General features: G+C 46.2%; 1 protein-coding gene across 3 annotated transcripts in view; it reads right to left on the bottom strand.

The window, feature by feature from the left end:
* LOC142493074 (sulfotransferase 6B1-like) overlaps positions 1-14,429 on the bottom strand; it is a 31,252-nt gene extending 16,823 nt beyond the window's left edge. The window contains exons 1-3 of one of the 3 annotated variants that reach the window (XM_075596542.1): positions 13,949-14,427; positions 13,045-13,160; positions 12,695-12,913 (exon numbers count right to left, since the gene is read on the bottom strand). In XM_075596542.1, the coding sequence (XP_075452657.1) occupies positions 12,695-12,881 (187 nt within the window). In that variant the 5' untranslated portion in view covers positions 12,882-12,913; positions 13,045-13,160; positions 13,949-14,427. Of the gene's footprint in view, positions 1-12,694; positions 12,914-13,044; positions 13,161-13,748; positions 13,774-13,948 lie in introns of those variants that run through there. The other 2 variants (XM_075596540.1, XM_075596541.1) reach the window with 2 other exon arrangements.
* Positions 14,430-24,000: the final 9,571 nt, after the last annotated feature.

Genomic DNA, 24,000 nt, shown 5'->3' on the forward strand with positions numbered 1-24,000 from the left:
AGGTGGGTCATAAAGGTGGATAGAGAGGGTGCTAGTCAGGTATTGAGGGGAAGGGCATTCCAGAGGTGCGGAGCAGAAAGTGAGAAAGGTTTAAGGGTTTGAGGTGTAAAGTATCTGCCACAGAGCTACTCATATGCTTCGTTAATGAGGTGTATTTTAAAATGGGTCTTAAAGGTGGATAGAGAGGGTATTGTAAGGAAGGGCATTCAAGAGGTGTGGAACAGTCCGTGAAAAAGGTTGACAGGAGAGGGCTTTAGACACAAAAGGGGAAGAGAGAAGACATCCTTGTGCAGAACGCAAGAATCGGGACGGTGCATAGCGAAAAATAAGGGATGAGATGTAAGGAGGGGCCGAAGAGTGTTCTTGTGAAGAGAACTTTAGGACTTTATTGGGGTGATCTAACTTTCCTTAGACAGTACACTATTACATGTTAGGTAGGATGCCAGAGGATTGGATTCTGCTGCGACTAGAGGAGAGCATCCATTCCAGCAAGGAATGTGTAACAGGGGAGTTATCCCTGTTCAGGAAATGTGCCTCTAATCCAGCAGTGTGGTGGTTAACTGCTGGTAGTCAATTATCCAACACCACCTGCCTGATTAGCTTCTTAGAAAAGCCTGTCTTTTGAGACAGGAAGTGAGATTGTTCCTGAGTCTCACAAGTTGTGAGACTGGCCATGGGGACAGATGTCTTGAGCCTGCCAGAAGAAACAGCAGAGCTGCTTGCAAGACACAGGGGAAAGCACCTCTAAACGTGAATGCTGACAAAACCTGAGGAAAAAGGCAGCAACCCAGGAACAGAGAAGACTTTCCCTCCAACTACAAGAAACAGATAAGACTTTCCTTTATAAGACTTTTGGTATATCTGCTCATATCAAAATATATATTTGGGGCTGGGAGACATGCTTATCTAAAGGGAGTTGTGGACTGCATAGGTTTCACTAGAAATAATCCCAAGTGAATAGATGCTTTGTTTGACCCCTTGTTTGGATGATTTTCTGATGTTAAGGAAACAGGCGCAATAAAAGCCTTATTTAATTTCACCTTAACAAGTCTCCCTTGCATACCTCTGTGCGCGTCCTCCTACATATGGTGTCAGAAGTGGGATTGAGGTGGTCCTTGAAGTTAAAAGGGGGCCCAGAGATTGCCTGTGAATTTTTTTTGGTGCTTTTTGCCTACAAACAGCCTGAGCAACATAAACAAAGAACTCATGCAGCAGAGACCAGAGATAAAGGGACACACCCAGGCAGGAAATCTACACTGCACTGAAACTTACAAAACCACAGATGGACTCTTTTCCCCGATTCCAAGAGGAGAGAGAGGCCGTGCTGAAGCAGGTAAACCTTATTTGCCTATCACAAATAAAGTGTAATATGGTCATTGAAATAGGGGGTTTTCCTTCCAGCTGTAGTCAGGGTTCAAGAAGTAAGTTAGCCCTTAAAAGGGATAGGCGTTTGTTGTTTTCAAATGTTTCGCTGAAGCAGTGAATACAGATGGTGACACACAAGCGGTACTGATTCTGCAAGTAAAGGCTGCCACACCACATAGGACTACCAGCTGTGAATGGAGTATATGCAGAATAGTGTGAAAATTGATGCAAGATTGTGCTGAAGCAAGGGAATTTTCAGTAAACAAGTGCTGAGGGTAAAGTTGCCCTACTGGGGAAAAAGGAATTGCTGAGCTGTGTAAAAGGTATTCCAAAGTGTGAAGAGTGAATGCCATAATACCCAAAGTTGAGTCTGAACTCAAGCAGAAAACCACATTATTTGGCTGAAACGGAGGGATTGCACCTAGCAAATAAATGGTGTAAAGCAAACAGAAGTTTTTACCTACTGTAGCGACCCCTTTTATTCTACAACATCACCGCATTTTTCCTGGATTTTTTTCCGAATGCTACGCACTTCACCGGGTGCATGCCACATTCATATTGCATTCTCAGCCGCGGTTGATGCATGGTTGATGCGCGGTTGATGCGCGGTTGATGCGCGGTTGATGCGTTTATTGAGAGTGGTTCGGATTCAATAGGTTGCAATTCTTCGCGTGTCCGCCAGATGGCAGATATTCCTGAATTGTAATGCGCATGCGCTTCAGCAATGTGTCGACTTGCAGGTGTTTCGTTTAAAAAAGATACCACAGTGGGCTATTGTAAATTGGCCTTGGGACTGAAGGAAGAGGTTACAATAATGTATCAATTTAGGCTTTTCATATTAAAGAAAGACAAACACCAGTTTCTGTTATTCTCCAGAGTCAGTCCCGCCGCCATGAGTGCACAAATGCTGCCCGTGTTCCAAAAACCCGACAGAACGTACGCGTATTTAATATGGGCTGCGATTAATGCAACAGATGATAAGATGGCAACAGTTGTTCAAATTTATCAGTATTTTATCGAAAACTATGACTTTTACAAATTTTCGCCAGCTCCTCATGTGTGGAAGCGTGCAATAAGTAAAAAGTTATGTAGCGATCCATGTTTTTTTCGTATTGATCCCGAATTTATTGGAGGGTATTGGTGTGTATCACCGGGTTTTTCCTGTATCTATGATCATGCAGACGGCAAAAGGCGAAAGGTCGTGTTAAAACCAAGTAGGAAACGTCAGTCGCTGGCAAGCAATGCGCCAGCACACGCACCGGCTTCCAATAACGGTCCTACCGTCAGTGACAACCCTTGCTGTCTGTCCACGCACAGATACCTGCAGCCTGAGCCAGATTTTGCGTGCAGTTTCGAGCAAGCTTGCATGTACCTAAGTGATTTCCAGCCTCATCAGCTGACTACAGGTGTAGTTGTCCTGCTGTCAACTGTCAATGTGTATGATCAAGAATACTGGACTGGCAGTGGCCCGGCGCCGGCGCCAGCTAAATGGGAAATTCTATGGTGAGTAATGTTGCCGTATTTTTTTCTGTTTTTTTTTTCTTTTGAAAATATCAATATTGGTGCGATTCAAAAGTCAAGCGATTCTCCTGTAAGCAATATCATTGGCTGAGCGGCTTCTGCAGTACTGCAGATACTGAACAATTGCTGGAACGCTAGGCGCATGCGCATTGGAACCTTCTTGAAACGCATATGCGTGTCATCACATCGACGGTAGGCGCATGCGCATGTGAACAGGAGACGCCCCCGAGAAAATTATTGGTGGGACTGACTGGGAACTTCTTTAGGGGACTGACCATTACAGTAAAACTTTTCTTTTTGTTTTTCCTCAGAAAAGAAAATGGCAAATGGAGGGATTTCGATGGATAACATCGCTTTGTGTAACAATGCCTGCACATTGCTGAATCGGATTAAAAAACCACGTACCAGAGTTTACAGTTTAGTGGCCGTTGTTATTGATTAAGATAGAATACCTGAAACAGTATGCTGATGTTTTCCGACCGTACAGTATACAATACTTTTTTATATATACTGTATAATAAACCCGAAAAAATAAAAAGTATGCATTTATTCTACATGTATTCCAGTACATACAGTATGTGTCTTCTATACCAGTACATACAGTACAGTATGTGTCTTGTATTTTTTTTTATACTCTTGTGATGTACAGTACTGAACATGCCTACAGTATATAGTACAGTGTGCCTGGACAGTACATTGTAGAAACACTGTATTTTGTTACAGTATCAAAGGAGACAATGGAACAATTTAAAACAAATTAACATTTTCTTTTATTGGTGGAGTAAGTACAAAAACATTTATTTACAAATACTGTACAGTTTAAAAACATTTAAAGTGTACAGCAATTCAAAACATTAACAGGTGTATGGTTTAGTGCTAGTGAAATATTTACACTGTATGTACAGAAAGTCAAAACATTTACAGTAGGATAGTGTACAGAACAGTCAGTCAGGCCTGCACAACTCCGGTCCTCGAGGGCCGCAAACAGGCCCGGTTTTCAGGATAACCTTGAAAAATGGGCCTGTTTGCGGCCCTCGTGGACTGGAATTGTGCAGGTCCTGTCTCGTGGACTGGAATTGTGCAGGTCCTGTGTGTACAGTAAGTAAAAACATTTCTTTATTAATACAAGTTAAAACACGCAACATCTCCTTTATTAAAGTACAGAAAGTCAAACCATTTACTAAAACATTTACAAAAAATAAACAACAGTTGAACAGTCACGCAAATGCGATACCCACCAGATTGTCCTTCCAGGGCCGATGCCTTTTATGGCGCAAAATGCCATTAATGGAGTCTCGAACGCTTTTCATTAAAGGATCTGTGATTGAAAAATAGCGCCGCAATTCCTCCACAATAGTCCTTAAATTTTCAGGAAGCGCCCTTTTTTCGCGATTTCCTTCGTAGTTCACTTTGTAGGCCCACCCGCAGTACACCAAGTAGGACACGTGCTGCTTAAAAATTAACATGGCATACTTGTGGGGTAAACCAGCACTCATCACCCTATACTTCTCCCTGTGTGCCAGTGGCAGCTTGCGCAGGATGAAGTCGGGCACCGTATCGATGCAAGCGTATGTAGGTTGGGTTCTGGGAGCGGGTGTTCTTCTGGGAGCGGGTGTGCTTGTGGCGGTATTAGACTTCCAAGACAACAGCTCGCGAACACCCCCCTGAGTTTAGACGGTATTGCAGTATTGCAGACAGACAGCGAGAATAAAATGCTAATATCACGAGCTCTAAAATAACGCAATTCACTTCGGACCAAAAAAAAAAACCGCATCTGACCGAGATTATCAGAGTGCCGCGGATCCAGCTGCATTAGGATAAAGGCGGCCGCCACTGTAGCAACTGCACATCCAGTATACCTAATGAGAGATTACACCTAGCAAGTAAATGGTGTAAAGTAAATAGAAGTTTTAACCTAGCAACTGCACATCCAGTATATCTAATGAGAGAGAATGCGTGCACAGTACTGCTGATATTGTAAAACTTACCCAAGAAAAATAAAAAGTCTACAGAGATGCCTGTGAGAGCTACGACCTCTACAAGCAAAATATGCCCACCTGTAGGACTACCACAAGTGGGGGTTCTAGCAAATACAGTGGCAACAGCCACCATAGTACCTCCTGAGGTAAGGAAGAAAATTACACCTGATAGCCCCAAAATGGAGGACAAGATGCAGCGTTCCTGTAATGAACCCTACCCCACGGAAGAGTGGCCCTTCCAGTCCAATAAAGAGGAAGACATCTCTTACGGGGAACCCAAACCGAGTCACACCCACAAAATACCCCAAGAATTGTGGGGGTGCCTGAACTCGGCACGAACCGAAAAGACCGCTCTCTATGATGACGAATTTGATCGACAGGAGAAAGAGCGGGAGCAGCAGATCACCAAATATTTCTGTCAGCTAACGCAACTGCAAGAAAAGCCTGGCGTATACAATGAAGCCGCTGAAGTATTAAATAAAGAAGGAGACCCCAGTATTCCTGATCGGACGGAGTCATTCAAAACAAAAACGCGGAAAAAGAAAAGCGGTTCTTCACTTACCATGGAAGGAACAGACACGTTCGCAGATCCTGTGGAGAAAAAGGGGGACCGAGTTGCCCTGCAGCCTAGAGAAAATGGAGAATTCGTCCCGCGGATAACCGAATATCCAGAGGGTCCAAGGCAGAAGTCGTGTACCCCAAAGAAGTGTCTGTCCGATGCCAACAGTGAGGAACCCTCAACCAACCATCCGAGGGAAGGGGAGCCGGAACCAGTGAGTGTCGATCCCTTGACCAGCCCTGAAAAATGCCAGGCATGACTGTGATATGCTCCGTGAACAATTGAAATAAAAGAAAGATGGTTACACAGAGCTACAGAAAAATAACGTGAAGCTACAGAAAGATGTGCTCACAATTTACTCTTTGGCCAGGACAGAATTGGACGATCTCAAGACTGAGCTTGATACTGCAAACGCTACTATTTCCGCCATTGATGAAAAGCAGAGCCAATCTGATAAAATGATGGCTAAGCTGAAGCGGAAGTATGAGGAGGCACTGAAGCAGATGACAGTCTTTCAGCAAGAGGTTCACACTCTTCGTGTAGAGCTGAATGCCTCACAACAGGAGGTCAACAGTGTCCGAACAGAGGTGGACGTATCTCAGAAAGAGGTTCAGACACTCCGCAGAGCACTGGATGCCTCACATCATGAGACCAACAACTGCTGCACAGACCTGGAAGTCTAAAGAAAGGAACTACATAGTCTCACTGAGGAGCTGGACATTTCTAAAGAAACTATTGTCAATCTTAATACAGATCTCAAAGTCTCTCAGATGATACTAAATTGTGTAAGGTAATAGAATCAGAGCAGGATGTAATTTCTCTTCAGAAGGACTTGGAGAGACTGGAAACGTGGGCAGGTAAATGGCAGATGAGGTTTAATACAGATAAATGTAAGGTTATGCATTTGGGTTACAAGAATAAAAAGGCGACTTACAAATTAAATGGAGATATATTGGGGGAATCCTTGATGGAGAAGGATTTAGGAGTGCTTGTAGACAGCAGGCTTAGCAATAGTGCACAATGTCATGCAGTAGCTGCAAAGGCAAACAAGATCTTATCTTGCATCAAACGGGCAATGGATGGAAGGGAAGTGAACATAATTATGCCCCTTTACAAAGCATTAGTAAGACCACACCTTGAATATGGAGTACAATTTTGGGCACCAATCCTAAGAAAAGACATTATGGAACTAGAGAGAGTGCAGAGAAGAGCCACCAAATTAATAAAGGGGATGGACATTCTAACTTATGAGGAGAGGCTAGCTAAATTAGATTTATTTACATTAGAAAAGAGGCGTCTAAGAGGGGATATGATAACTATATACATATATATTCAGGGACAATACAAGGAGCTTTCAAAAGAACTATTCATCCCACGGGCAGTACAAAGGACTCGGGGCCATCCCTTAAGGTTGGAGGAAAGGAAATTTCACCAGCAACAAAGGAAAGGGTTCTTTACAGTAAGGGCAGTTAAAATGTGGAATTCATTACCCATGGAGACTGTGATGGCAGATACAATAGATTAGTTCAAAAAAAGTTTGGACATCTTTTTAGATGGGAAAGGTATACAGGGATATACCAAATAAGTATACATGGGAAGGATGTTGATCCAGGGATTAATCCGATTGCCAATTCTTGGAGTCAGGAAGGAATTAATTTTTCCCCTTAATGGGGTTTTTTGTTTGCCTTCCTTTGGATCAATAAGTAAGTATAGATATAGGATAAAGTATCTGTTGTCTAAATTTAGCATAGGTTGAACTTTATGGACGGAAGTCTTTTTTCAACCTCCTCTACTATGTAACTATGTAAGAAGGAGCTTCAGACCCTCAACCTAGAAAAGGAAGTCTCACGTCAGGAGACTGTCATTCTCAAAGCAGATGTGCGTAAATGGAAGGAGGACTGCAAGGAGGCCCTGAATAGTACAGAGACTAAAAAAGGAGAAGATTTAAGATTAAAAAGAGAAAACTTAAAACTGGAAGAAGAAAATTCTCATTTGACAGACTACGTCAAGGAAAAGAATGAAAAGCTGCACGAGCTTAAAGAAATAAATAGACTTTTGGAAGGTGAGAAGTTTGAAGCAGAGCACCGACTGCAGTGCCAACTGCAAGGTCTGCGTATGCACCTCCAGATGGCCGAGGAGAAGCAACGAACTCTGCAGGAAGACAATCTGCAGGCTGTTAAAGAAATACAAGTGCTGCAGGAACGTCTGATTACCCAGTATGTCCCCGCAAAGCAGCATGAGAAACTGAAGGCTACCCTGGGCCTCACCAAAGCATCGCTAGAGGCCAAGCTTAGAACCCAGGTGACTCGGCACAAAAGAGAGCACAAGAAGGAAACTGAGACATGTAACTGTGGCCCGAGCAAAGAAATTCATAGTGCTGCACAATGCAGTGAAAATGTGGAAGCAAGCTCAGAGAAAGCAAAGTGTGCAGATAAATTCCCTGAGAAGAGACTTGCAAGATGCACTCAAAAAACAGGGATCTCTCGCGGATGAGATTACAGTTCTACAAGGACAAGTATTGACCCTGACTAAGCGTCAGTATCCCACAGCCACAAAAACCCATGAAGACAAGGGTACAGTGAGAGCTGGGAATACCGCTCGTCTGATAAACAAGGTTGCAAAATTTGAAACACCTAAACAAGCACTAGCAAAACCTTCAGCCACCCAACAGGCAACAAAAGAAGGTACACGTGCTGAATCAAAACCAGAAGAATCCTTAGCTGATGAAGCTGAAAAGATGGGACATTCTCTGGAAGTGGATATGGATTTGCAACTTAATCCCAAAGAGGCTGAACTAGCAACTCCATTAAGTGGGAAAAGTGCAGAGAGACAGCTTCAAGAGTAGAAAACTCAAAGGGCTGTTTTTAAACGCTCTGCAACTGCTGCCATACAGTCTGCCTACAATAAAACGAACACCCGACGCGAGGGAAATCTCATGACCGCGCACGTAGCAAAAAGACTATACTTAGAAAAAGTCCTCCTCGAGCGACTGAGGAGTGCTGATCTCAAGCACCTTTGGGAGGAGACACGAATGAACTGGAGAAAGGGCTCTGATCCCAGCGGGACTGAGGGTTCTCTTCCTCCATCCACTCTCATTCAAGTCACAGAGATATCTAGAATGAGAGTGAAAGGATGGGCTTTGGCCGTGGCAAGCCCGAGCTTCCTACAAACAGGGGAGGTATGTAACAGGGGAGTTATCCCTGTTCAGGAAAAGCCTCTAATCCAGCAGTGTGGTGGTTAACTGCTGGTAGTCAATTATCCAACACCACCTGCCTGATTAGCTTCTTAGAAAAGCCTGTCTTTTGAGACAGAAAGTGAGATTGTTCCTGAGTCTCAAAAGTTGTGAGACTGACCATGGGGACAGATGTCTTGAGCCTGCCAGAAGAAACAGCAGAGCTGCTTGCAAGACACAGGGGAAATCACCTCTAAACCTGAATGCTGACAAAACCTGAGGAAAAAGGCAGCAACCCAGGAACAGAGAAGATTTTCCCTCCAACTACAAGAAACAAATAAGACTTTCCTTTATAAGACTTTTGGTATATCTGCTCAAATTAATATATATGTTTGGGACTGGGAGACATGCTTATTTAAAGGGAGTTGTGGACTGCATAGGTTTCACTAGAAATACACCCAAGTGAATAGAAGCTTTGTTTGACCCCTTGTTTGGATGATATTCTGATGTTAAGGAATCAGGCGCAATAAAAGCCTTATTTAATTTCACCTTAACAAGTCTCCCTTGCATACCTCTGCGCGCGTCCTCCTACAGAATGGTTGTAAGATTTCAGGTTTGTCCATGTGGGTTGGGAAATTAGTTGCATTAGGTTAAGTGATTTGAGTTGTATTTGAATTTTATTATTTCTAGGATCGAGTAATTAAAATCACCAAGAACTAGATCTATATTATATTATTATTATCATGATCTACACTGTATCTAATGAAAGGTTACTGCTGTTCAACAGAAATGCTAATTGTTAAATTCCTGAGCATGTGTGTGTGTGTGTGTGTGTATATATATATATATACAACTGTATGCTCATCTGCATGTCTTAGGCAGATCTGCAACCCCGCCTTTCACCATTATCACCCAGCACACAGCACTTCCACTGCAGCAAGGGATTCTGGGGAATGACATGCAAATGAGCACACAGTGCCACTTTTTGCTTCAAAAACCATTTTTAACATGGTTCCCTATAGGCTTAAGCTTGCTGCATGGTCACAGCTTTGAGCAAGCCAGGGTTAAGGTGCATACCCAGAAATCCCACCCACAGACAGCTGTTTCGACCTTTATGGGTCTCATCAGTGTGGGGTTGGTAAACTGGGTATGCAGAGAAGCTAAAGGATGGGATTACCATACTGAGTTAAGTTATGGTGAGTAAAAAAAGTGACAAAAACCCTCCACAGCAAAGCAAATATACAAATGTAAATACAACTGTATGCTCATCTGCATGGCTTACGCAGGTCTGCAACCCCGCCTTTCACCATTATCACCCAGCACACAGCACTTCCACTGCAGCAAGGGATTCTGGGGAATGACATGCAAATGAGCACACAGTGCCACTTTTTGCTTCAAAAACCATTTTTAACATGGTTCCCTATAGGCTTAAGCTTGCTGCATGGTCACAGCTTTGATAACAGCCAGGGTTAAGGTGCATACCCAGAAAACCCACCCACAGACAGCTGTTTCGACCTTTATGAGTCTCATCAGTTTGGGGTTGGTAAACTGGGTATGCAGAGAAGCTAAAGGATGGGGTTTACCATACTGTTTACAATTGATTCTCATCATTCCCACCAACAACGCAGAATCCGGTGTGGTATAAGACTGCAGGTCCCCGTTAGCTAAGTCTTCAAACTGCAGCACAGAGAGACATACAGTGGCTGCCCGATTTAATCTAATGCGGCTTTCTCCACGGGTATTTTTAACCCGCGGATGGCGCGCAGCTATCTTCGGCCGTTTTCGGCCGTTTTTCCCGCGCCTCGGGCGCTTTCAATAGCCATTAGCGCTTATCTATTGAAGCGGCCACCGCGCGGGAAACTCCGATTCAAATCAGAGAAAAGCCCCTCGGTTGGCCCGCATTTAACCCGGCAAGCTTTAGAATAAAGCTGGCTGGGACAGTATGCATGCTGATCCGGGAAAAAAGCAGGTAAATTCACTGAGCTGATGGTATTTAAGGGAGGGAGTGGTGTAGCTATTCTGACGACCCGTCCACATACTCGCACTACACCTGGCACTGCTAGGTGGATCAAATGCCCAGGAATCACACGATCTGTGGGCTAAGTGCCAAAATCACAGAGTCCGGTCACTTCTCAAATCCTTAGCTGGATAACTGTGGATGTATCACTGAACCTTTAAGGCTCACTTCTCTTTGAGGATGGGGAATCCTCTCAGACAACTGACCAGCACTAACATGATGATGTGTACCCAACGCCGTTTCATCAGATGCATTGACTTCATCAGGGGTGTGTCCCAGAGTAGTTGCCAATTATATTTATAGCTGATACAAAGTGTCCTGATTGGTTCAAATTGTTCAATCACTTGAAACTGAATTGTCAACAGCAAAAAGTGGGCATTTCCAAACTGTAAATGATTAATAAACAAATTAGCAATCAAAGCCATATTTAAATGTATGATAAAAAATAAATGATCAAACTTCCTAAAAATAAAAATATATAACACAAAACATGATGTATATATGTATATTAATGTCAAAATAATAAAAATAAACAGAAACAAAGTTTACTATAAGTACATGATTAATACATAAAATATGCAAAATCAATAATCTGATATATAAAAAATATACAATAATAATGATAAATTTAATTTACTTTATCCAATTGCTAAATATACTAAAAAATATATGTATAAATGTATATCAAATGAGATGATGAATCCAGACCTAAAGTGCGAAACTGGACACTAGACAATGGTACTAGTGTCCAGATTCTCATTGAGATCTCCTGGAATCGAGCTTTTTAGCTTGAATATCCAAAAGGTCTCCCTACGAGAAAGCAATTCAGTTTCAAGTGATTGTGCAATTTGAACCAATCAGTCCACTTTGTATCAGGTATAAATATAATTGGTAACTACTCTGGGTTAGCCCTGATGAAGTCTCTTTGACACCAAAACATGAGAACTTAATGCGGATATGGGGTTTCTCACACACTATCACAATTGTTTGTAATTATCCTGCCTGCCTCTATGCCAATGTTCTAATCCACCTGTACCCCACTGCCCCCCCCCCCAACCCCACAACATCACCTTCTCCCTCAATGCTGTTCCTTGCACCATTGTATTACCCTTCCAATGTCTTCAAACCAAACATCCCTTTCTCACCCAACCTTATCTACATCTCTTGGTTTTTTTCCCCGTTTTTTCCCCCTGCTTTCCTAAGCTCTGTTTTAGCCATAGATTCCTTTGTATATCAGTATTGTGGACTTGAGTAAGATAGGAGAACTCTCAAAAGCTTGCCCTATGACATAAATTGTTCGTCCAAATAAAAAAGGTTTCACCTAATACTGAAGAACTCATTTATTCTGCACTATCGCAACTGGACTAACATGGTTATTTCCGTTTTATACACACACACATACACACACACATACACATAATACACAGATGTCCAGGGCACTCAAACCAACATTATAAAGAAATTCTACTGCGCTTGCATCAGGGTGCTTGCAGTGAATCCAGGACCACCATCCAGCTCCAGATAAAGTAGACCAGCAACTGAAAAATCTGCATGGCTCACTGGATTAGTAAATAACTAGAAAATAATTTGTTACCTCAGTTCAGCAATGAGGACTAATACATGAAAAAAGGGAACTCCATTTTTTTGTATTAGTCCTCATTGTTGAACTGAGGTAATAAATTATTTTTTTAGTTATTTACTTAATCTGTGAGTGCTGCAGATTTTTCAGTTGTTGATTATATATATATATATATATATAAATATATATATATATATATATACATATACATATATATATATATATATACATATACATATACATATACATATATATATATGTACACATACAACTCATACACACAATTGCCCCTTTTAAGGACTCTAGCACTGGCACCATCCTACTTTAATCACAGCGTGGGTGCATTGCGATGAATAGAGCTGACATTTTTCTGTGCAAAGAGAAGATTAGTTCCAAACATTTACAATAAAGTCTATGGAGCGGATTCTAAATGCCACATGATACTGTACAAGCTAACCTTAGCAAAGTGTTCTTAGAGATTTAGTTAATTTAAGTAACTTACCACATTTAGGATAAGATGCTATCATCACATCATCTTCTCTGGCGTCAAAGGCTTCCATCACCTCAAAGGTCTTCTGACAGCAGATGTTGGTGGGGTACAATACTCCATTATAATTGAACAGCAACTTATCTTCAGGCATCTGCTTAGCAGCAGAATACTTTTCCAGAAAGTGTTCCCAACTTAGCATTTTGTCCCAAACTGCAAATGCTTGTGAAGGTACTGCATGAAAAGAGACACAACATTAGATTATCTGTTCTTCATACGCACAATTTTTTTTTATGATCCAGGTTGAAAAAAAGCAATTACATCATCCCCCTAGCGTTAACATTTTATGACTCTCTCATATTAACCTCTTCTTGTTCAGAGGAACCGGAACGCATTGCTCTGTTGAAGGCCTGTCCAGCAAGGGTTTAATCTTGTATTGGAGAATTCTCTGGCACAGTAGTTCTTTTTGAAATACTTCCCCCTAGTACAATATGAACATTTAGCTCATTAGATGGGTGCAAATAAATGTCCCAACTTTCAATATATATTAAACTAGCTGATATAACCGGCGTTGCCCGGAGGCAGGGAGGGGGGGCGTGAAAGGCAGGGGGGAGGGGGGATGTGAAAGGCAGGGGGGGAGGGCGGGCGTGAAAGGCAGGGGGGCGTGAAAGGCAGGGGGGAGGGGGGCATGAAAGGCAGGGGGGTCGTGAAAGGCAGGGGGGCGTGAAAGGCAGGGGGCGTGAAAGGCGGGGGGGGCATGAAAGGCATGGGGGGCATGAAAGGCAGGGGGGCGTGAAAGGCAGGGGGGGGCATGAAAGGCAGGGGGGGCGTGAAAGGCAGGGAGGGGCGTGAAAGGCAGGGGGGAATGAAAGGCAGGTGGGGGGGGCGTGAAAGGCGGGGGGGGCATGAAAGGCGGGGGTGGTGAAAGGCGGGGGGGGCATGAAAGGCAGGGGGGGCGTGAAAGGCAGGGGGGGGCGTGAAAGGCAGGGGGGGCGTGAAAGGCAGGGGGTGGCGTGAAAGGCAGGGGGGGGCGTCAAAAGCATGGATTCCTCCCCCTGCATTTCCTCACCTGCCAGCATGCCGCGCTCCTCAGCCTGCCACTGGTTGTCTCCCCCCTCGTGGCCTCTGCCGACTCCCGGTGGCACAAAGGAGGTATTAACTCCCTTCCGCCCTCCTCCTGCTCCTCGGGGATGTTGAGCCGTAGAGAGCGTGCTCTTGGAGGTGGGGGGAAGTGGTAGAGTGGGAGAGCGACACGCACGCGACACCTACCTCTACTTCCGGGCGCCGCCATCTTCTCACTCGGCACCACGAGGGAGGAAGGGGTCCTTCCGGTGCGCCACCATCTTAGGCGCCGCGAGGCAGCTGCAGCCTGCCTGGCCACTGCCTGTTCCCCCGCCGGGAAGGGAGATGAGTGGAGCGCCGGGAGGGAGAGGTGAGCAGAGCGCCGGGAGAGAGTGAGAGGTGAGCGGAGCGCCGGGAGGGAGGGAGAGATGAGCGCCGGGAGGGAGGGAGAGATGAGCGCCGGGAGGGAGGGAAAGATGAGCGCCGGGAGGGTGGGAGAGATGAGCGCCGGGAGGGAGAGATGAGCGCCGGGAGGGAGGGAGAGATGAGCGCCAGGAGGGAGGGAGAGAGAGATGAGCGTCAGGAGAGAGGGAGGGAGAGATGAGCGCTGGGAGAGAGAGAGAGAGGTGTGTGTGTGTGTGTGTGTGTGTGTGTGTGTGTGTGTGTGTGTGTGTGTGTGTGTGTGTGTGTGTGTGTGTGTGTGTGTGTGTGTGTGTGTGTGTGTGTGTGTGTGTGTGGCCGGCCGAGGGGGAAGAGAGTGGCAGTTGGGTGATGTCACCAATCTGATTGGCCAGAGGCTGAAGACCAATCAGATTCACCGCAGATAGCACTAACCATTCGATTTTATATATTAAGATAGTCCACGGTCCGGTTCTTTTCTCAATTTATTCGAAGACAAATGGAACACCTTTTACAGCATAATTTCAGTCAATTACATCAGGTTTTGAGGCATATAGAATTTAGTTATAGAGTGGAGAATCTTTAGCTAGGTTATGTTAAATGATTCTGAATTCTATTAATCTAAATACAACCTTTATACATTTTCCATAACCAGTCTTAACATAGCAATCACCTGTTTTTCGAAGTCAGCCCATCTTCTTAGTTAATCATCAATATTTAAACAAATATTCCGTCTTTTAGCATATATGTACTTTGATCTACAAAACATTCTCTGGGGGCTATGAACTAAGCTCAAGGGCTTTGTGTTCTGATTTTGCAAAAAAGCAGGTTCGTTAAAAAGTGAGGCCGGGGACGCGATTCACTAAGGCCTTGAGCCCATTTTTTAACGTACTTGCTCAAAATAGCTCAGAACAGCCACATCGTACGTGTTCCTTTTGTTCCCCCTGCTAGCGTTCTTAACCTTTACGTACGCTAGCTGATAGAAAAAAAAGCCGCTTGTAACATTTGCATGGAGATTTGCCATCTCCATGCAAGGCTGTTACAGGCGATCTTACACTAAATAAATACATTTCAATAATAGTGTAGATGAGCAGGGGGTCTCAGGACCTGAACAGCATTGGTTTCAGGTCCGAGGACCCCCTACTTCAGGAGATACAGGCCCCATTATGGGGTGCCGGTATCCCCTGCACGTTAAAGCTCCCGCGTCACGTGACCGGGACATTTAAATTCTGCAGGGGATACCGGCACCCCATAAAGGGGCTTATATCTCCTTGCGGTTAAGCTCAGGAGACCCCCTGCACATCTACACTAGTATTAAAACACACATACATTTAAACAATAATTCATTACCGTAGCGGATAGCCGCTATGGTAATGAAGCTGCTTTAATGTATTTTTAATAATAGTGTGTAGGAGCAGGGGGTCCCCTGAGCTGAACTGCATTTATTTCTGCCTCAGAGACCCCCTGCATCCCGAGTTACAGGCCCCGGTATGGGGCATCGGGTGCTAGTGTCGCCGCCATCTTTATAGCGTCCAAGACACGACGTGGGACTATTATTAAAAATTACATTAATGCAGCTTCATTACCTTAGCGGACAGCCGCTAAGGCAATGAAGGGGTTAAGGCACATTAGCATGTTTATTGGGGACAATTGCCCCCAATAAACAACCCCCCCCCCGCCCCCTAACACATACAGTACTGTAATGAGCAAAATTACTATTATCCACATATGGATAATAATGCATTTGCCCATTTTAAATACATATAAATTACAATAAAAAAACCTACTTTTCATCACTAATCAACACACACAAGTCTAACCCACGCCGTCTCTTTTCTGTCTTTGACTCTCTACTCAGACCACCCTCAGCTGCCTCCTCTTCTTCATCCATCTCACCTCAGGACTTTGCTGACTTTTTTAAGAAAAAGGTGGAGTCCATACGGCAGAACATCCCATCTGTTGCCTCCTCCCATCCCACAATGCTTCCCAACTCTCCTCCTGTCTTTCTTGACTCTTTTTCTGCTATCTCGGAGGAGGATGTATCACTGCTGATCTCCTCTTCGCCCTCTACCACTTGCCCACTTGACCCCATTCCCTCCCATCTCCTAAAACCTCTTGCTCCTTCTATAATCCCTATGCTCACACAGATCTTTAACTCTTCCCTCTACTCTGGTACCTTTCCTTCATCCTTCAAGCATGCAACCGTTATACCATTACTCAAAAACAGCAAGCTTGACCCTACCTGTCCTTCTAACTATCGACCTGTCTCCCTCCTGCCTTTTGCCTCCAAACTCCTTGAACGTCTTGTATTCTCTCGATTGCTACACTTTCTCAACACCTATTCTGTACTAGACCCTCTACAATCTGGCTTCCGCACTGCTCACTCTACTGAAACAGCCCTCACTAAAATAACTGACGACCTCCACGCTGCCAAAGACAGAGGTCATTACACTCTGCTCATATTACTCGACCTCTCTGCAGCATTCGACACCGTGGACCACCCTCTTCTCCTTCACATTCTCCATACTCTTGGTATTCGGAACAAAGCTTTATCCTGGATCTCCTCTTACCTCTCCCATCGTACCTTCAGTGTCTCTTTTGCTAACACCTCCTCCTCCTCTATTGATCTCTCTGTGGGGGTACCCCAGGGCTCTGTCCTGGGACCCCTTCTCTTTTCTCTCTACACACTCTCTCTAGGTGACCTAATCACATCTTTTGGGTTTAAATATCACCTCTATGCTGACGACACACAAATTTACCTTTCAATCCCTGACCTTACACCTGCTATACAGACCAAAGTTTCTGAATGCCTCTCTGGAATATCATCCTGGATGGCCATCCGCCGACTGAAACTTAACATGGCAAAAACAGAGCTCCTTATACTACCTCCCAAACCTGGCCCTACTACATCCTTCCACATTGCTATTGGAAATACGATCATTCACCCAGTAGCCCAAGCACGCTGCCTAGGGGTCACACTTGATTCCTCTCTCTCATTCTCCTCTCATATTCAAAACGTTTCTAAAACTTGTCGCTTTTTCCTCCGCAATATCACAAAGATACGCCCTTTCCTCTGTTACTCAACTGCCAAAACTCTGACTCAGGCCCTCATTCTCTCACGTCTCGATTACTGCAATCTCCTGCTGTCCGGCCTTCCTACCTCTCACCTGTCTCCCCTACAATCTATCCTAAACACTGCTGCCAGAATCACTCTACTCTTTCCTAAATCTGTCTCAGCGTCTCCCCTGCTGAAATCACTCTCCTGGCTTCCGATTAAATCGCGTATCTCACACTCAATTCTACTGCTCACTTTTAAAGCTTTACATTCTTCTGCCCCTCATTACATCTCAGCCCTAATTTCTCGCTATGCACCATCACGACTCTTGCGTTCTTCTCAAGGATGTCTTCTTTCTACCCCCTTTGTATCTAAAGCTCTCTCCCGCCTTAAACCTTTCTCACTTTCTGCCCCACACCTCTGGAATGCTCTTCCCCTCAATACCCGACTAGCCCCCTCGCTATCCACCTTTAAGACCCACCTTAAGACACATCTGCTTAAAGAAGCATATGAGTAGCACTGGATAATCATGGACACATGACACAAAGCTTGGCCTCCTGCAGACGCACTTACTAGTATTCCCTCCTACTGTCTCTGTACGTTCTCCCTACCTACCAATTAGATTGTAAGCTCCTCGGAGCAGGGACTCCTTCCTTAATGTTACTTTTACAGTATGTCTGAAGCACTTATTCCCATGATGTGTTATTTATATTTGCTATTTATATGACATGTATTACTACTGTGAAGCGCTATGTACATTTTATGGCGCTATACAAATAAAGACATACATACATACATACATACATACAATAAATACAGTCAATATATATGACACTTGCCTTTTACAGGCACCCACGATGAAGGCCGTCTTCAACCTCATCTTCATCCTGCTCATGCCCCTTCGGTGCTGCAAAACATGCACAACAATCACAATAGCCAATGTAATGTCCCCTAACCCCTTAATCACCATAGCGGTTATTAACCGCTAGAGTCATTAAGGGGTTAACTCACCCTCACCCGCCACTCGGGAGGCCTACATACCCTCCCCCACTAACCCCCCCACCCCGTGAGGCCTAACCACTCTTACCCACTACCCAGCTGGGAGGCCTACCCATATACCCTTGGGGCCAATACCCCCTCCCCCCACCCCCAATACCCACAATAAAAACAATACACTGCCCCACAATAAACATACTTCTATTTATTAAATACATAACCTACCCCCTGTGCCCCCCCATACTGGCCCCCACCCTCGTGTTGTGCCGGCGGGTCCGCCACTGCCTCCGGCGGCACCCGCAACCGCTCGGCACCTCGGGAGGGGGGTCTCCGGAGCATGGAGGGCACCAGGGCTACACTCTCCCCCTGGTGAAAAATCCAACTTCCCCGCTTGGGGAACGACATCACACAGCATAAGTTTACACAATAAAAAATTGCATTGCATAAACGGTACACTTAGCAGGTTGACTATAACATCACGAATACATGGCATGTCATATAGAATAACTGAGGTTAACTGAGACCGTCTATGGGGTGCCCCTAACCGATCAAGTGGGGGTACCTTACTTTTACGTCCGTGAGCCTCCCCTAGAAAAATCTCTTGGAGAGCACACTCTGGGGGGACAGTCACCGGTTCCGTACTCATTCCTCCCCCTGGTGGAAGGAAGAGTACAATGTCTCTTAAGCAGGCCTTTACCCGGCCATCCGCGGCATGGATGCGGTAGGCCAGGAGTCCGGGACCTTTCCCGCGGTCCACTACATGGTGAATAGAGCGCTCCTTTTTGGGCGTAAAGGAGGCAGCTTTCCCTGAATCCCTCTCCACACAGTCTTTGTTCCTACATACTTGCGAGACTTCCACTGGGAAGCGAACAATGGACAATGTCTCTGTTTCACCTGACAGGGAGCAAGGGGTAGATACTTTACCACTGCGGTAATTCACAGTGGCCAACAGGTCCTCGGGGACGCTGTCAGTTCCCACCTCGGCTGTCTTGGGACCTGCACCCGGCACTTCTGGGGCAGTCCACTTACTCACTGGAAACTCGGGAGCGTGGGATCCCAGTCCTGGGACCATTTGGGTCGGAGCGCACGAGCTCACACTCGGTTCAGTTGCGGTGACACACGGATGTCCAGCTACGTTCTTCTGCTCAGCATAAACTTTAGTTGGGGCCTTTTTCACGGCCACCTCTACCAGAGCCTGTAGGGAGTAGGGGGTTCCTCACCACTCCGCTGGCTTGCGATGGATTCCTCTTCCTCTGGAACACGGTCAGGTACCATCTGTGCTTCACTGGACACCACGATGGAACTGACTGTTCTCTTCACCTGGACGATAGGTGATACGTACTGGTCCACTCACACCACTGGACAGCTATTTCTAAGGGAGACACCTCCACCAGGACGCGATGCCGAGTGGAGCCATTCGCCCTGGTGACCAGACTTAAGGAGCTATCATGCTCCGCGGTCACCTGGAGGCTCACACCCAAAACCCCTGGGGCAGTCAACTCCCCCTTGACTTCGTTAGGTACTGATCCCCCTCCTAGGACTGATGGTAACGTTAGAGTAAACCGGACTGGCCGTTGTAGGTCACACGGGCCCACATCAGGGTCCGCAACATCTGGATACACCTCCTCTAGGGTACACGGGCCTACAGCAGGCTCTGTATCCACCGAGATAGTTGGTTCGATGATTTCACTAGAATGGTCCGCTGGCAGGCGCATCACCACGAGTGGTTGGTCGCTGAAATCACCAAAAGAAGATGGGGGTATAGACACCTTACCCTGTGATTCTGAAATCTGCTGGTCTGGACTCTGGGGTTCCTGCTCTACCACTAGGACATCCCCTTTGAGAGGGTCTGGAGCCGGTTCTGCAACATGGTTTTGGACACACGGGCTCATATCAGGATGCACTGCAACTGAGGTAGGTGATTCTTTATCTCCAGCTTCACTGGTGTGGTCCGCCGACTGGGGCATCACCACAGCTGGTTGTTGGTCACGGGAAGCACTAAGTAACCTCTCCCTGAAGACAGACTGAACTTCAGCATAACTCATAGTAATATAGAGGTCAGGCTCCTCCTCCTCCTCTGACGGTTCTGCAGGCTGCGACAACTCGGGACACAGGAACTGTACCCCACATTCACCACACCGGGGTCCCCGGGTCCATTCACAACCTGGGAAATCACAGTTGGAACACGGACATTTAAGACACAGCATCCCTTCCACTTCCACCGATACAACCCCGGTTGGTAAAGCAAGGGGGTGCAATTTAGCACCAGCAGGCATCCTCAAGTCATTTTGTAAGCAGGGACACACTAAAGCGATTTTGTTCATTCCTTTTATTCGCCACTCGCCATACCACGGAGGGTGTGGCATACTGCATCCGTTACTTCCCATAGGGTGAAGAACCGGGGCGTATAGCTTTTCAAGACGCCCTCTCCCCCTGGAGGATTCTAGAGGAGGGGCGCTTTCTATCTCATCCTTAGAAAAAAAAGAGTCTATTACTGCATCAACGTATGGTTGAAGATCACAATGCTTGCTCCCCCTGGTGGAATGTGAAGGAGGGGCAGCACACTCTTTCAAGGAGTGATTCTGGCTCTGCACTGCGTCACTCAGTTGGCGGGGGTGGGGCTTAGGTTTTCCCGCCAGTCCCGGACGGTTTTCTGCAAAGTTATTCTGCGCCTTGAGCGCGGTACCACGTGCACTCTGTTCACTTGTGGAAAGTTGCCATGGTGCTGGGTCAGCGTATACTAAAGGGTAGCCCTCAGGGTGGCACCCGGGCATAAATAACGTGGACGGTGACTCGGACAGGCATATATCCCCAGAGAATGACACGACAAAAAGCTGCGAGCACCACGTGGATGGGGAGTCTGGATCTATATCTATAAGAACGGCGTGCTGCCATCCGGGGATTTTATGCATATGCTCATAGATCTCCGTCTCTGATATATGGGTGGGAACGCCTTCTAAGGCCACCACAAGTCGGGGACTAAGATTATTTATCCTCAAGGCCCAGGCGAGGACCTCGTGTCCGGACTTTACACCCATGGTGGACAATTTGGAGAAAAAAAAATGGAACAGGGCACCCCAGGTCTCTCTCAGCAGCGCCTCCAAATGTAATGGGTATTCCACCCCACCCAATCGCATATATAGTGTGGGTGCGGAGAACATACAGTGTTATCAGGTGTGGTGCGTTACCTGTTGGCTCACAGGAGGGCTGAGCTTCCGCCACGGGGAACCTGGGGCAATGATATTAAGAATAAGAGTAACCTTGTACTCGGTGCAGCGCCTCCACCTGCGATGGTTCCTAGCAGAGCAGGAATTGTTCCTCGCAGGACATATACAAATACTCACACACCATAGGTATGATAACTAACAACTTTACTTGGAAACATAACACACCATTAACATGCACAGAATGACGGGTGTCCCTCTCTGGAGGAGATACTAGCTACTGCACCTCGCAGGACGCTTCCCTCAACACCAGGTGATCCCACCCCATGTCCATAGGATCCCCACCCAATGCCCCACCCTCTTGCAGAGAGAGAGAATATGGGTGACTGCGCAGTCACTATTAAAGCTAATGGCCAGTTGGTGCACTTGTGGCTTTAGAGTACCTGCCGAGCACTCCAGTGCTCGGATCTGCAACTGGCTTCACAAAGGATCCGATGAGCGACGACACTGGAACCACCATCCAGGGCGATCCCACGCGGATGACTGCTGCAGCCGCATTGGAGGTCTGAGCCCAAACCTCAAGATGGAAACGCAACATCCGCTGGGTCCCTAACTGTCTCGAGCGCTACTGTGACAGGATCCCTAACCTAGGGCCTGTCCCTGTAGCACCACAAACTGAGGAGTGAGGACCTCTCTTGGACCTAAGGGGTTAATAGCCTGCTCCGCTCCCTTAACTCTTCCCAGTCCTCACTCTAACTGATACTAGCAGCGCCTGCAGCAACGCACTGCAACTTAACACTAAGCCCGTTTGTCCGCCCTCAAAGCACTGACCGCTGTGACCGGACAATAAGGCACCTCACGACCCTTTGGGCAGCATCCCTAACCTAGGGCCGTCCCTGGTCAATTACCCACTAGCCTGAGAGTGAGTTGGGGCTTACCTGGGGTATAGGGGACCTTACGCGGTGCGGGAGCTTCACTCGCTCCCTACATCCTTCCTTCCCCTACAGCTCCCCAGCTCCAACTAACATAAGTGACAGGGTTCCTAACCTGAGGGCTGTCCCTGGCAACACTCACTCTACTGGGTGAGTCAGGGCTATCTCGGGCCTTGGGGGTTGCTGGCCTAGTACAGGGAGTCACTGACTCCTGTACCCTACCTCCTTCCCTTGGCTGCTCCTGGCTCTGACTGACTGCGTAGCTGCAAGCCCGCGAAATGTATCCACTCCTGCCTGGGAATCCTTGGCCCTCATTGGCCACTATCAGGCACCTGGTGTCTCCCTCGCTAGGCCCTATGGGAATTGTAGTCCTGGGGCGCCTGTAAATACATTGGGGCCGCGTGCGCGATTCTCCTGCGCATGCGCGAACATTTAGGGGCCGTCGCAACCCTTCCCTGCCTATTCTCATCCTTGCGCGACTTCTCCCTAGCTCTGGAGTACCTTCTGCGCATGCGCGATCACTGCGCATGCGTGAGTATCTGCAATGGCGGCCCCCGCTAGCCGGATGCACCGCCGAGACTCCCAGCGCTCCCTGCACCGGCCCCCACCCTCGTGTTGTGCCGGCGGGTCCTCCACTGCCTCCGGCGGCACCTGCAACCGCTCGGCACCTCGGAAGGGGGGTCTCCGGAGCATGGAGGGCACCAGGGCTACATATATAATATATAATATATCAAACGTCCCCCCAAATAAATTAGGGAGACACGCCTGTGCTGAAAAATAAGTAAATCTGAGGTACCTGGCTGGGATATATGCAAAGTATATTTAAATGAGTCACTTCCCACATTTCCCACACTGAGTTCATAATCAGAATAAAGCAGCAACCTAATTAATGGCTAGATAAAATACCCCTTAGAGATGTATAATGACCTGGTCAAAGTAACTTTTAATATTCATATAAAATAAAAAAGAATGAGAAAGGACCTCCAAAGAGCTGCGAAATACAGGATACATTCATTTAATACAATGTATTCGTGATGTATTAAGCTAACTGAGTTAAAAATGTATACATTTATTAAGATATAGAATTAAATGAAATATGAAAGAAAACGTAATTATAAAAACACAAGACCTGAGGGCGATCCAACCACAATGTGTAATGACTAGTGGAACACTAAGAGATTACATTGACGCTGGTTGCTCAACGTGGAAATGGGTTAAAGCTTTCAGTACTGAGCAGGTGATATACTACATAGCGGTAAAGGTCACCATTCTGGATCATCCTGGGACTGGTAGAAACCTACCAGCAGTTCTTTCAGTCAGATGATTTCACATTGAGAATGCATCTCCATGCACTGGTACAGCACCTGGTAGACTTCTGCAGGAAAAGACTGCAGCCGGAGGAAAATATCAAGGAAGAAATAGCAAAATAGGTCATCCTGGAAGCTATAATTAAATGCCCTTATGGCGATTGCAGCATAGGAAGGGAGGAGCGCAGGTAATATGTACAGTTTTCCACAAATTATTTTCCATGCTGTATACTCCTCAAGGGCATTTATAGTGTTACTGGTGCATTCTGTCATAGGGGGAAGGTTTGGCTCACCTGGTTTCTGTATTACTAAACAGTTCCTTGGAGGTGTATGGCTCCTCCCTTCAGAATAGAGCTCCTTACCAAATCTCCAATTTTCATAAAGGTATTATACACCTCATTGTCAG

This window comes from Ascaphus truei, chromosome 4 (genome assembly GCF_040206685.1).
Source record: "Ascaphus truei isolate aAscTru1 chromosome 4, aAscTru1.hap1, whole genome shotgun sequence".
NCBI lineage: Eukaryota > Metazoa > Chordata > Amphibia > Anura > Ascaphidae > Ascaphus > Ascaphus truei.